This window comes from Hypanus sabinus, chromosome 7 (assembly GCF_030144855.1).
Source record: "Hypanus sabinus isolate sHypSab1 chromosome 7, sHypSab1.hap1, whole genome shotgun sequence".
Classification (NCBI taxonomy): Eukaryota; Metazoa; Chordata; class Chondrichthyes; order Myliobatiformes; family Dasyatidae; genus Hypanus; species Hypanus sabinus.
The window spans coordinates 29,372,952-29,388,404 of record NC_082712.1 but is presented as its reverse complement, the minus strand read 5'-3'; the positions used below and the strand labels follow the sequence as shown (position 1 = coordinate 29,388,404).

The window sequence follows — 15,453 nt, the reverse complement described above, 5'->3', positions numbered from 1 at the left end:
ATTTGGTAGAAAATGCTGTGTATATAAAGTCTTTTATTCATTCACAGGATGTAGATTTGGACTTGATTTCGACAAGAACATGGCAAATTTAAACACAATACCAAATGTATTTAATAAAAATCCCCAGCTACCACTTTAGCATTGAACCCATGTTGTGAAATCAATTGTCCAGAACTCTAGATTCTAATTCATATGACATGGAAACAGACCTTTTGGCCCAAATCGCACACGCAGACTAAGGTGTTCATTCTATTTGACTGCATGTGGCCAATATCACTCTGAACCAAGGGTTCACAATCAGGGGTCCATGAACCCTTTGGTTAATGGTATTGGTCCACGACATTAAAAAGGTTGGCACCCTCTGTTCTAAACCTATTCTATCCACGTACCGGTCAAAACTCTTTTAAATCTTACCCACTTCTATCACCTCCTCAAGCAGCTTTCCTCTTGTGTCCTCTCTAAATGTTTCCCCTCTCACCTCAAACCTGTGCCTTCCAGTGTCACACTTCCATGCTCTGGAGAAAAGACTGTGATTACCTGCCCTATCAATGCCACGCATAATTTAATAAACCTCTGTAAGGTTACCTCTCAGCCTTCTTCACTCAAGGAAAAACAGTTCCGGCTTAACCAGTCACTCCTCATTACTCAAGCCCTCTGGCCCCAGTAACAAAAGTGAATTTTTCCTGTATCCTCTCTGATTTCATTACATGAGCATCACATCTATTGGTCTATTGTGATTTGTCTATATGTGTGTGCGTGTGTTTGTGTATGTATGTGTGTGTGTATGTATGTGTGTATGTATGTGTGTATATATATATATATATATATATATAAAGTGTGTCTGTGTGTGTAAGTAAAAGTGTCTGAGATTGTGAGTATGATTGAGCATTTTTGTGTTTATGTGTGCTTACAGAAGTAGAATACTGTTTAAAAGTCCATGTGTGCTTATGTGTGTTTGAAAGTCCGTGTATTTGAGAGTGTATGTGACTACGTGGAGGAGATGATTATGTACTGTATGTGCATATGTGTTATGTCCCCCTGATTTGCTTTGCTATTTTACTTCCAGATTCTATATCACATTGCTTACTTACAAGTTCACAGCTGTTGATTACTTATTCCTGCATTGTTAAGCAATTAACCTTTGACATCAGGTCAACCATTAGATAATCGCTTGTATACTTATTCATTCATTCGTCAGAAGCACTTTGTTACAAGTCAAAGAAATTTTAATCAATATTTGAATCCATCTCTCCTGAGAATTCCTAGAAGTACTGTCATTTTACTCAGCTTCTTGAGTACTGTAAAGCAACAGTGAACAGTAAAACTGCCTTCAAACCACAACTACGTTGGGACTGGGGTTTACCTATCTGCCTAGCTTAAGAAACGGGGAAAACACTTGACCGAGGGCAGAATAGTATATCAGAGTGTGAATATCTCAAAATATCTTAGGAGCTATCTAACACTACCAAGCTGACAAGAGTGTGGTACACAAATACATTCTGGATCGTTATAGAATCGGAGTCAGGTTTAATATTGCTGGCATATGTCGTGAGATCTGCTGTTTTGCCGCAGCAGTGCATTGCAATGCATAATAAAAAATACAAATTACAATAAGTATTTGTAAAAAATAAATTAAATAAGTAGTGCAAAAAGAGAGAAAAAATACTGAGGTAGTATTTATAGGTTCATTGTCCATTTAGAAATCTGATGGTGGAGGGGAGAAGGCTGTTTCTGAAATGTTGAGTGTGGGTGTCTTCAGGATCCTGTACCACCTCCTTGATGGTAGCAATGAGAAGAGGGCATGTCCTGGATAATGGGGGTCCTAAATGGTGGATGCCACTTTTTTTGAGGCCTCTTTTGAAGGTGTCCTCAATGCTGGGGAAGTTAGTGCCCATTAACTGGCTGAATTTACAACTTCCTGCAGCTTTTTCTAAACCTGTGCAGTGTCCCCTCCATACTGGCCAGAGTCACCATCAGTTAGAATGCTCGCCACAGTATATCTGTAGAGATTTGTGCAAGTCTTTGATAACATACCAAGTCTCCTCAAACTCCTCATGAAATATAGCCGCTGTCATTCCTTTGTAATTGCATCAAAATGTTGGGCCCAGGATAGATCCTCAGAGATGTTGACACCCAGGAACTTGAATCTGCTCACCCTTTCCACTGCTGATCCCTCGATGGGAACTGGTGTGTGTTCTCTCGACTTCCCCTTTCTAAATCCACAATGAACTTATTAATGTTGAGGGCAAAGTTGTTGATGTGACACCAGTCAACCAACTGATCTATCTCGCTCCCTTACACCTCCTCATCACCATCTGAAATTCTGCCAATCATCGGCAGATTTATAGATGTCATTTGGGTTGTGCCTATCCACACAGTCATGGGTGTACAGAGAGCAGTGGGATAAGCACACATCCTTGAGGTGTCTCAGTGTTGATTGTCAATGAGGAGGAGATATTATTTCTGTTCTGCACTGACTGTGGTATCCCAGTGAGGAAGTCAAGGATCTAATTGCAGAGAGAGGTACAGAGGTCTAGGTTTTGGACTTTGTGGATTAGAACTGAAGGTGTTGCATGCTGAGCTGTAATCAATAAACAGCAGCCTGACATAGGTATTACTATTGTTCAAGTGATCCAAGGCCAGCCAGTAAGATTAATCTGCTGTACACCTATTGTAGCAACAGGCAAATTGCAGTGGGTCCAGGTCCTTGCTTGGGCAGGAGTTGATTTTGGCCATTACATATCTCCCAAAGCACTTCTTCATAGTATATATGAGTGCAACTGGGAGCTAGACATTGAGGCAGTTCACCCTGCTTTCTTGGGCACTGGCATGATTATCATCCTTTTGAAGCAGGCAGGAGCCTTTAGCTGCAGCAATGAGTGACTGAAGATGACTTTGAACACTCCTGCCACTTGGTTGGCACTGGTTTTTAGTGCCCTACTAGGTACACAATCAAGGCCTGACTTCTTTGCAAGTGTTCTCACTCTTGAAAGATGATCTGACAACGTCCTCTGAGACAGTGAGCACAGGGACTCCAGAGCTGCAGGGATTCGTACAGGTGTAGTTTTATTCTCCCTTTCAAAGTGTGCATAAAAGCTCACCTGGGAATGAAGCACCACAACTATTCATGATGTCAAATTTCACTCTGTAGGAATTAGTGGCCAGCAATTATTATTTTACCCATCAGGTATCAAAGAGGAGGAAACTGCTGTCTCCTATCATGGAACACAGAGCTCCCAATTATAATGAAACTTCCTAATGTGCTTTGGAATTCAGGTCAATCTTTTTTTTTCGCAGCGGCCCCACCCGAATGGAGTGGATGCCCTTTTACCAACAATTTAAAATACAAGCAGTCAGATCAGAATGGCCTGGTCTCCTACTCCGTCTTAGCTGCAAACAAAGGGGAAATAGGTAAACAAGTTTTCCCAATCATAGGAAAGACCCTGTTTTGCAATGGTTATTGCTGTAAGTAAATAAACCTAGGAAATATTTAAATTAGAAAGCATTAGTATTTGACTAAGTGACACTTAAAAGAAAAATAAATCAAAAATCAATTCATTGCATCTATATTATGTATACACACATGTACACATATACACATTCTTTAATTATATAATGCAATTAAAACTGCACGAATCTTCCATAAGAACATATACGGTGTCAACTTTTGCCTCAATTTATTTCAAGTTTATTACAAATTGATGAATATTAATGTATTAAGAATCACTGATATTAAATGGATATCCGGATTAGAATGTTTTCTCTTCAACAGAGCCTCTAACAATAAACCCCCACATATAACCTTTCTATCACTCACTACTGACTGTGGGAATCTCCTCCAGTAAATGTGTGCTGTTAGTACCGTAAACATGGTGGGATGGTTTCCTGTTGAATACTTGTTGCGTCCGAGTGGAATGCGAAAGATTTTCCGGCTGTGGTCACAAGGTGGCCATGATAGGAAGTCTCCCCACCCATTGTGTTCTTTTGCCTCTGGTACTGGTGCTTGGAATCCAGCCCAGATGTTAAAACGGAGTTTCTCCTCCCACAACTTGAGTTGAAGAAACTCAATTCTAATTGAATATAGTGATGCGCACAGATAGCAATTGGACTAACATCTTCCCAAATAAGAAAACATGCAGAAACAATGTTTGCAATTATTTACCAGCTATTCATGATTACCTTCTCTTTGCCTCTTCATATTGAAGACTTAGCCTGACTTTTTCTGCCAGATTGGCTTGGCTTCTTGGACCAAACTAAAAAAAAACCAATTTAAGTACAAACATTTGTAAAATCAGGCAATATATTTTTACTTTTTTTCTATTTTTAATCTTGTCACCTCCTGATCAAACAATTGTACACGTTCAAAAAGTTAGATTACATCAGCCTGTTTAAAATGTCGTCAATTTAAAATGTCTTGCATATATCAGATTTCTAAAACATAATTGAATGTAGTCATTGTAGCTTGATACTGTGGGCTTGCCAAGCAATTACCGTATTTCAATGGAGGATCAATAGGAGACACTTACAGCCCATCCAGTTTCCAACACAGTCAGAAGAACCACAGATCTTTTCTTTGTAGTACTGAATACACCATCATCTACCAGTGTATTGTGCCGTGACTGTGGAATTATGAAATTAGGAAGCAGACCAGAGTACAAAGCACTGTCAGTATTGTCTGTGGATGTATTTCTCTCTACTGATACAATTAAATTCACCATAATCCTCCTATATATCTCCACCAATATCACACTTGCTCAAGTCCTATTCTTATCCATCAAGCTGTTAACTGTTGAGTCCTCAAGGATGGCTTTCCCTTCCATACCACCATCATTTGGCAATGATTTGTCCTTTGTCCCAGCTTTCTTCTCATTGACCATTGTTAATATCTTCCAATACATAGACAGTTCTTGCAACACACAATAAATGCTGGAGGAACTCAGCAGGCCAGGCAGCATCTATGGAAAAGAGTATTAACAGTCGATGTTTTGGAGACCCTTTTCTTGCCTGCTTCTGCATATATGTTGATATCACTCAGGTCTACTGTATCATTAACACAAAGTACACTGCAGATGCTGGGGTCAAAGCAACACGTACAACACGCTGGAGGAACTCAGCAGGTCGGGCTGCTGAGTTCCTCCTACTGTATCATCACCTCTTCACTTCTCCAGTTTCTAAATTGCCAGGCTGTTTGTCCTGCATTCAGTATTGGCTGAACAGAAATATTTCCAACTAAATAACCACAAGCCACATCTTCAGTCCCTGCCTCAGACTTCCATGGTAGCCCATTATATCCCTCTCCCTGGTGTTTGTCTGAAACTAAACCAGGAAATCCACAACCTTGATCTCACATTTGCCTCCAAGATGAGTTTTGAATCACATATCAATTCCAGACATCAGATAATAGCATTATCACTCTGAGGCAACACACACAAAATATTGGAGGAACTCAGCAGGCCGGGCAGCATCTATGGGAAAGAGTAAACATTTGACATTTCAGGCCAGGACTGTTTAGGTTTTGATGAAGAGTCTTGGCCCAAAATGCTGACAGTTTACTCTTTTCCATTGATGCTACCCCACCTGTTAAGTTCCTCCAGCATTTTGTGTTTGTTGCTTTGGATTTCTAGCATCTGCAGATTTTTTCATGTTTCCCACTGTGGATCTCCTTCAGTTCATCTGCTGCTGAAACTCTGCCTGTATCTTAATTATGTCTAGGCTTGATTAGTTGAACTCAATTCTCTCATTCCAGACACCGTGAATTTGTTGTGCAAAGTCCTTCTGCCTATATCATTTCTTTCACTGGGAACCATTCAGCCTGCATCAACTACTGAAGTGCTCCCTCTTACTATCTGTAGTTCCTGCCCTTTACTAACTGTAATCCCTCCAGCTCTCTAATGAGCAAAAGCAACACTCTTCTTGGTTGCTGAATATAAAGTGTTAATGTCATTAATGCTATCTACTGAATCATTGTTAAAACATACAGTATTTGCTTCACTATCTGCCTTTATCCTGTCTGGCTATACAGTGAGTACAGTAAGCTCATCTCTCAATGTTAACTGCTCTCTGTAATGTCCTAGCCATTTGCTCAGTTCAGGGGATTAGCAGCTGCGGCTTCAGTTGCCAAGATCTTAAACTCTGGAATTTCCCTCTCTTAAAACCAGTTGCATTTCAATGTGCATAAATACAAGTTGTTTTTCAAAATTTTTGTGGTGCTATTTCACTGACTCCGTGTATGCCAACTATTTATCAATATTCAAATCTACAGCTCTTGTGGCTGAAGCCTGGGAAACCAAAATCGTGATTAGTTTTAATATTTAATATCAAGACCTGTCAACACTATGTGAAAACAAGAGATTATGCAGATGATGGAAATCCAGAGTAACATATATAAAATGCCGGAGGAATTCAGCAGGTCATGCAAAATCTATAGAAAGGAATAAAGTTGACGTTTCAAGCCGAAAGTCCTGAAGAGTCTCACCCTGAAACATAGACTCGTCATTCCTTTCCATACATGCTGCCTGACCTGCTGAGTTCCTCCACCATTTGTATGTGTTACACAACATGAAGGTTGGATAGCCATTTGTTCACTTTCAAACTTAGAACATAGAACATAGAACAGTACAGCACATTACAGGCCCTTTGGCCCACAATGTTGTGCCGACTCTCAAACCCTGCCTCCCATATAACCTCCCACCTTAAATTCCTCCATATACCTGTCTGGTAGTCTCTTAAATTCCACTAGTGTATCTGACTCCACCACTGATTCAGGCAGTGCACCAACCACTCCATGCACCAACCACTCTCTGAGTGAAAAACCTTCCTCTAATATCCCCCTGGAACTTTCCTCCCCTTACCTTAAAGCACATTCCTTTTGTGTTGAGCAGTGGTGCCCTGAGGAAGAGGCGCTGGCTGTCCACTCTGTCTATTCCTCTTAATATCTTGTACACCTCTATCATGTCTCCTCTCACCCTCCTTCTCTCCAAAGAGTAAAGCCCTAGCTCCCTTAATCTCTGATCATAATCCATACTCTCTAAACCAGGCAGCATCCTGGTAAATATCCTCTGTACCCTTTCCAATGCTTCCACATCCTTCCTATAGTGAGGTGACCAGAACTGGACACAGTACTCCAAGGGTGGCCTAACTAGAGTCAGCTTTTCTTTAATTTCACCCTGCAAGCATCTTTTGTTATCAGTTAGCAACGTTTCCTGCTGCTGGTCTTGTTACCAAATGCAAATACACTGGACTTTAATGACTTTTTAACTCACTGCATCCACACTGCCTTTGGCAGTGAACTACCAACAGCCCACCAAAACATCTTGCACATATTCACCTTCAAAACAAGGACACAAAGCTCTTGCGTGTGCTTCAAATAAGCGATAATTTGCAACCCAATTCCCGTGCAAAATGGTGTTATTTTTTAAAACACACACAACCACATGCAAGAAGGAAGGTGATAAAGGCCACGGGGCTCAAAACGACCTGTACCTTGTAAATATCACATGAACTCTGAATCCTCGCAATGACTGGACTTCAAGTGCTTAAATATTTCTACTCAATTAGAATTCCTCTGTACAAAAATCAGATCATGGCTCAAATCTATTCCACAGGATGCTTATTTTGAAGCTTGACCTATGCGTGACATGGATTTATCACCGTACGCTTAAGATGCCATCAGCAAATATTCTAGTGCTCAGATAGCAAGCTATAATTGGAGAGAGTTCACTCGTATGATTTAATAGGCTATTCTGGCTGGTTTTTTGAAGAAGTTAATTGCATATATTATTGGGTACCATGTGAAGGAAGGTGAGCTGCTGTCTACAGTAAACGTGTAGTGTGCAAAACAGATTGGAATGCAAGCAGAATCTGGCCGGATATAATTAAAACAAAACTCTTCGTGGTTTATGCTAGCATAGGATTCCATACCAGCCATGGGCATCTTGTGGCTATTTTTCATGTACATGCCAGAAGTTGTATTTGGCAGGATATTTAGCTTGTGGGCATTCCAACCAATCCTGATGTGGGTCTCGTGTAACATATTGATTCTGGCATGTTTTCAGAACCAGAATCAGGTTTAATATCACTGATATATGGTGTGAAATTTGTTGTTTTGCAGCAGCAGGACGTTGCAATACATTAAAAACTATAAATTACAATAAGAAATATATCTGAGCAAATATCTTGAGGTAGTGTTCATAGGTTGCTTCATTGTATGTTCAGAAATTTGATGGCGGAGAGGTAGAAGCTTTTCTTAAAACATTGAGGGCATGTCTACAGGTTCTTGTACCTCCTCCCAGCATGCCCTGGGTGACGGGGATTCTTAATGATGGATGCTGTCTTTTAGTGGTACTTCCGTTTGAAGAAGGGGTCACAGCAAAGGTTTAGGAAATAGAGCAGCTGCCCCCCTTAAACCTCAGCCCATTCTATTTCTAATTTTCCTAATTGGTTGAGACAATCTAACTCAGGACATAAAACGGAAAATCCTCGAACTCTCTTGGTCCATAAGGCCCAATTCCCAAATGGTTTCAGTCATTATAAATGTTTCAACTTTACAGAACAGGAGGCTTGTTGTCCAAAATAGGGGGGGGGGGGGGAAAGAGCAAAACGTCCTGGAAGCACTCAGCAAGTCAGCCAACGTTGACAAAAAGGAAAACAGACTGCAAATAGCAAGTCAGTCAGGCAATGAATCTGGGAAGAGAAACCTGTTTCTTTTGTCACAATCACTATCTGGCCTGCTGATGTTTACAATTCAAAATTTCAGCACGTACAGATTTTATTGTTGTCATTTACTATTGGTCCCATTGTGAGTTGAAATCAATCTGTGCTGTTATCCACATCTTTCAAAATGATTGTTGAGTCTTCTTTCCTCTGTTATTTCTGGTAGAACATGTCCTGTCTTACGAAAAGTAGGAGGAATTTCCTTGAATCCAGTCGCAAGATATTTATTGTACCTCTACCTCACTATGCTTGTGCACATGACAATAAATTCAATTTGACTTCAAACGTTGTAATGTTGGGCCATCCAGCCCAACTTGTCCAAGTTGACCAAGGTGCCTTCATGAGCCAGTTTTTTTTTTTGCCTGCATTTTGCACATTTCCCACTCAATGTCTCCAATCCATGAACCTGTCCAAATGTGTTTTTTTAAACATTGTAACTGTAGCTTCCTCTATCACCATCTCTGCTAGTTTGTTCCAAATATCCACCATCTTTGGATTGAAGAATTTCTCCCTCAGATCACCTTTAAATATTTCTCCTCTCACCTTAAACCTATACCCTCTAGATTTATATTCATGTCTCTATGAAACAGACAGTGGACATTCACTTTATCTATGACCTTAATGATTATATATATCTCTGTAAGATCAGCCCTAAGCCTTCTTTGCTCCAGAGAAAACAGTCACAATCTGCCCAGTTTCTTCTCCTAACTCAAGCACCCCAGTCTCTACAACATCCTTCCTGCATCCTCTCTGGATTAATCCCCTCCCTTCTACAGGATGGAGAACAGAAATGCATGCAATATTCCAGTTGCAGTCTCTCCAATATCCTATACTGGCGGTATGACATCCCAGCTCATGCTCAGTACCCCATCTGATAATGGAAAACAAGCTGTAGGCCTTCTTCTTCATTTGCTCTACACTTCAGCCATTTTCAAGGAACAATGGACTTACAACTTTGTTTTCTCTTATTCTATAGCACTCCTCAGAGTCCTAAGGTACACTTGGTAAGCCCTGTTCTGGTTTAACTTCCCAAAATATATCACTTTACACTTTTCTGATTTAAATTCCATCTGCCAATCTTTGCCCACTTTTCCAGTTGATCTAGATCTTTGTAACCTTAGACAACCTTCTTCACTGTCTGCCCCACCACCAGCTTTGGTGTCATTCGGAAGCTTGCTGAGTGCATCACCAGTATTCCCATCCAAATGATTAATACTAATGACAAACAGCAGTGAACCCAGCACCAGTCCCCGTGGTCACCACTGGTCGCAGGATTCCATTCTGAAAATCAATCCTCTGATTCCCTCCACCTAGCCAATTTTATATCCAAGTCACCGGCACACCCTGGATCCCATATGGTCTTACCTTCCAGACCAGTTTACCATGTAGAACATTGTCAAAAACTGTGCTATAATCAACATAAACAATGCTCACCATCCTGCCCTCTTCAAAATCTCATCCTCATTCTTGAGACATAATTTCCTGTGCATAATACCATGTTAGCTTTCCCTAATCAGTCTCTGTCTTTCCAAATGCAGGTGGATGCTCTAAATCCTGTCAGAAACCTACCCACCAATGATGTTAGGCTCAAGGGGCTCTTCTTCCCTAGCTTGCCCTTGTAGCCCTTCTTAAATAAAGACACAACATTAGCCACCTTCCCATCTTAAGCTAAATAAAGAAATTAGAATAATCTCATCCAGGACCCCAGCAATTTCTTCCCTTGCTACTCACAACATCCAAGGATACACTTGATCAGGCTCCATATTCCCTTAAAGGGGTTTATCTTAATTTCCCTCTAAATGAAATCATCTTTGTGAATCTCTTCTGAAGCCTTGTGGGAGGAGTGACTAAAAGATGATACTATTGTCCATTAGGTTTGAAAGTGGTGTGGTTCAATCTGAAACCAGTTTGTAAACCTAATCAAGGCTAACCATGGAAATAGAAGCGGAGAAATGAATGTGGTTGACTGGGAAAGTACGTTGAAAGACGTGTTGTTGGACAGGCTCTGGCAACCATTTGAAGAAATAGTGCATAATTTTCAGAAAAAAAAATTCCTTTTAGGCACAGAAACCTAACAGGAAATATAGCCCATCTGTTGCTGACAGGAGATGTGAAAGATGGTATTAAATCCAAGAGACATAATGTTACCAGAAATAGCAGTAAGGTTGAGGAGAGGAAGTGTTTTCAAACTCAACTGCATATAGTTCTGGTTTCTTTAACTATAGAAATACTTGTCATAAACAAAGTGCAGTGAAGATTTAGTGGACTGGTTTTTGGGATGGCAGATTTGCCATTTTGAGAGATATTGAGTAGAAAACAACTGTACTTTCTACAACAGAAGAAGGAAAATTGATCTCATTCAAATTTAAAAGTTCCTTCAGGGCTTGACAGGATGCGAGAAAGATGCCTCCTCTCACAGAGGGATGTTGACTCAGTCACCAATTCCCAGAAAAGATGATCAAGAACTGAAGTGAGGTGCAATTTCTTCACTCAGATGGTGGTGGTGATCATTGGAATTCTGTGCCCAGGTGAGCTTTGAAACCTCAGTCACTGAGTCATTCAAAACAGAGATAGAGAGATTTCCTGGATAATAAATTAGACTTTGCCCATATTTCTCCATGAACATGTGGGTTTCCTCTTGGGGCTCCACTTTCTTTCCACATCTCAGGGTTGTGTTGACTGGTAGGTTACTTCACAATTGATGAAAATAAGGCAGTATATGTTGTCTTCATGGACATTAGTAAGGTCTTTGAGAAGCTTGCCCATGGTAGACTGGTCCAGATGGCTGGAACCTATGGAATTCAAGGCCAGCTGGCAATTTGGATGCAAAAGTGGCTTGCTGATAGGAAGCAAAAAGTGGTGTTGAAGGGCTGTTTCCCTAATTGAAAGTCTGTGAACAGTGGTGGGCCCACAGAGATTGGTGCTAGGATCTTTAAAGTTTGCGATATGTAATAACACAACTTGGATGCGAAGATAGGACAATGTTGATGAGAATAGGTTACATGGAATTAAATAACTGATTGGGAGTGGGACCAAGAGCTAACATTGACTTAATGGGCTGAATGAACTCTTATGTCATGAAGACTTACGAGAGGGGATCAAGGGATATGGGGGTGGTTAGCGAAAAGGCAGGCAACCAGCCATAATCTTGAAGAATTGCCAAGCAGGCTAGAAGGACCAGGTGACCTACTCCTGCTCTCCATGGCCTCAAATATCTTTGTAGATTGTGCCCTATGCAAATAATTCCAACAGCAGGCTAACCAATAACTGCACATGTCTGGTGTTACTTTGATTTGGTAATCTTATCATTTCTTTCAAGTTGCTCTTAATGAAATAAACTGATGACAATCAATCCGTTCTCAAGGACAATTCTGCACACAATGCCAATATTGAAACAGAACACAAAACCTTCTGACTGTTCGTTAACCTCACACAGCAATAAAACTTGACACTGTTAACACTAGCTCTCTTCTATGTCACTAATCACTGCAAAGCAGTTCAGTTCCTCATAAACTACAAATTCACCAGTAAATCTCTGCATGGGTCTGGTTTTCTCTTAATGCCCTCTGGATACATCTGCATACCGCAGATTGCTGAATCACTAATCCAACATTTCATTTGAGGCACAATGACACATGCTCAAACATTTATATGTTGGAGAAAAATTCCTCTGAAAAGGGCATGCATGTTGTTTTTTTATAGTGTTTTCTCTGGGGATTGCATGTGATCTTTTGCTATTATTGGCAGAAAACTGAAAGGCTTATCAGGTAGCATCAGTAAAAATCCTGCTTGACTTGCTGCACAACATGGTGGCTCAATGGTGCATTAGCCTCCTATGAAACCACATGAAGTGATGTTGGGTTGAAGTAGGGAAGAAAGACGGAGGAGTTTAAAGGAAGGAATTCCAGGCACTTAGGCCCAGGACTGAACCCAGGAAGCCAACAGCAACATTATCAATGAAGCAGTTGCATAAAAGTTTTATACCACAACCAGTCTCATGGTTCAGGTCTACAAAATCCCATGTGCATGAATGGCTATCCTTTGTGACGATGACCTGAAGTGATCTTGAGGCGACACTGCTGACTTCAGACAGCATTAGATGATGGGTGAGGCTAGAACTAGAGGTTATAGGTTCAGGATGTAAGGTAAAGTATTTAAGGGGAACCAAGGGGGAACTTCTTCACTCACTAGGTGCTGTGATTGTGGAACAAGCTGCCAGCTGCCAAGCTGTATGGTGGATATGGGTTCGATTTCAATATTTAAGAGGAAATTTGGATAAGTACACAGATGGGAGGGCTAAGGTCAAGGTGCGTGTCGATGGAACTAGCCAGGATAATACTTTGACATTAAGTAGATGGACCAAAGGACCTGTTTCTGGGCCTCTCTGACTCCATGTGGTGATGCATTTATATAAACAATTGTTTCTCCACACATTTGAAAGGTTTATTGACACATGTAGTGCCTTTCTCTTTCCCATGCCCAGCATCAAGCTCCAAAAGTTAAGTCCTTGCAAAAGAACAAAATTTGAAGGGATGAGCTCGGCAGTTCAAAACAATTTTTGGTGATTATACACTTACGTCTGCATGGCAGGGTCAAGACAGGAAGCAAACTGAAAGGATCACTGAAAAAAAATTAAATACTCACATCACCAACGATATCCGTTTGGGAACCAGCATCTAGGCACTGTCTGGAGATGGAGAGATGGGAATTGGCTGGATTGGACTGCAAGCCTGATTCAGAGGGTCCCATGAGCTGCTTGGAATGGAATCGGTCTTTCAACTTGGCAAGGCTCTGGGAGGAAACAATCAAAGAAAAGATGTATTCACTGGAATTATGTTTACAGGAACAAAACAGTATATCATTGGAAAAGAGCGTGGAATTTCCTTCGGATTTGGGAAGGAAAAACAAAAGGAAACACAGTGTTCCAGCTTTCTACCCAGTCAAGCTTTCCTAATGTGACCAAGCTGCAACTGGATAAAGTAGAGTCCATCGAGAATTGATCCCTTTACAGATATCATGCTGACTTTGACTTATTTTGTCATTTGTCTCCAAATACCCCGAAACATCATCCTTAATACTGGACTCCAACACTTTCCCAGCCACTGAGGTTAGGCTAACTGGCCTATAGTTTCCTTTCTTTTGCCTTCCTCCCTTCTTAAAGAATGGAGTGACATTTGCAACCTTCCAGTCCTTTGGGACCATGCCAGAATCAAGTGATTCTTGAAAGATCATGACCAATGCATCTCTTCAGCATACTCCCTCCATACTCTGGGAGGAAGTCCATCAGGTCCAGGCGACTTATCCACCCTAAGATTGTTAAGTTTGCCTGGGGCTTTTTCCTTTGAAATAGCAATGGCACTCACTCCTGAAGACTGATGCAAAGTACCCATTAAGTTCATCTGTCATTTCTTTGTCCTCCATTACTACATAATCAGCATCAATTTCCAATCGTCCAATATCAATTCTCACCTCCCTTTTACTCTTTATATAACTGAAAAAAAATTTAGTTTCCTGCTTTATATTATTAGCTAGTTAACCACATAATTCCTCTTTTCCCTTCTTATAGCTTTTTTTAGTTGCCTTTTGTTGGAATTTAAAAGCTTCCCAATCATTCAACTTCCCACTCACTTTTGCTATTTTATTTGCCCTTTCCTCGGCTTTTATGCAGTCCTTAACTTCCCTTGTCAGCCAGAGTTGCCGACCTCTGCAATTTGAGAACTATTTCTTCTGTCGGGAGTATCTGTCCCGTACCTTATAAACTATTCCCAGAAACTTCAGCCATCTCTGCTTTGCTGTCATCCCTGCCAGTATCCTCCTCCAATCCACGTGGGCAAGCTCCTCTCTCATGCCTCTGTAATTCCCTTTATTCCATTAGGATACTGATGCATATGACATGCTTCTCCCTCTCAAACTGCAGGATGAATTCAATCATATTATGATCACTGGCTCCCAAAGGTTCCTTTACATTAAGCTCCCTAATAAGGTCTGGGTTATATCAGAACACCCAATCTAAGATAGCCTTTTCCCGGTAGGCTCAAGCACGAGCTGCTCTAAAAAGCTATCTCTTAGGCATTCAACAAATTCCCTCTCTTGTGATCTGATTTTCCCAATCCGCTTGCATATTAAAGTCCCCCATTACAATTGTGCCATTATCCTTATTACATGCCTTTTCCAGCTCCCTTTGCAATCTCAACCCCACATCTCAGCTACTATTTGGAGGCCAATATATAATTCCTATAATGTTTTTTTAACCCTTGCAGCTTCTTAACTCCACCCACAAAGATTCAACATTCTCTGATCCTATGTCACCTCTTTCTAAAGATGCAATTCATCTCTTACTAACAGAGCCACACCATTGCCAATGCTTTCCTGCCTGTCCTTTCAATACAAAGTATAGCCTTTGATACTAAGCTCCCAAATATTGCCTTCGTTCAGCCACAAATCAGTGATGCTCAGAGCCTCAGTGAAATAAACGAGGAAGGATGTTTCCCAGTGTATTGGGCATGAACTTCAACTCACAAGTCTTTTTAAAAACCTCACTGGTACCTGCATTAGATCTTGCTTCTCCTTCTCCCCTATACTAATGGCCTTCTTGATGGTTTTCAATTCACTTAAGATGGCTTTGGCCTCGCTCAGTTCATAACCACTGTGGACTCCTGACATCTTGCGATCGATTCTATAAGAGAAGAAACAAAAATACTGATGAAAAGTCAAAAGAGAAACTACATTATAGCGAGGATA

General features: G+C 40.8%; 1 protein-coding gene across 8 annotated transcripts in view; it reads right to left on the bottom strand.

Moving 5' to 3' along the window:
- The window catches only part of LOC132396621 (protein WWC2-like), a 248,051-nt gene that overhangs the window by 65,608 nt on the left and 166,990 nt on the right, over nt 1-15,453 (bottom strand). For all 8 annotated transcript variants that reach the window (XM_059974319.1, XM_059974317.1, XM_059974320.1 and 5 more), the window contains 3 exons: nt 15,259-15,388; nt 13,357-13,503; nt 4,180-4,253 (listed from right to left, as the gene is read on the bottom strand). In XM_059974319.1, the coding sequence (XP_059830302.1) occupies nt 4,180-4,253; nt 13,357-13,503; nt 15,259-15,388 (351 nt within the window). The remainder of the gene's footprint in view (nt 1-4,179; nt 4,254-13,356; nt 13,504-15,258; nt 15,389-15,453) is intronic.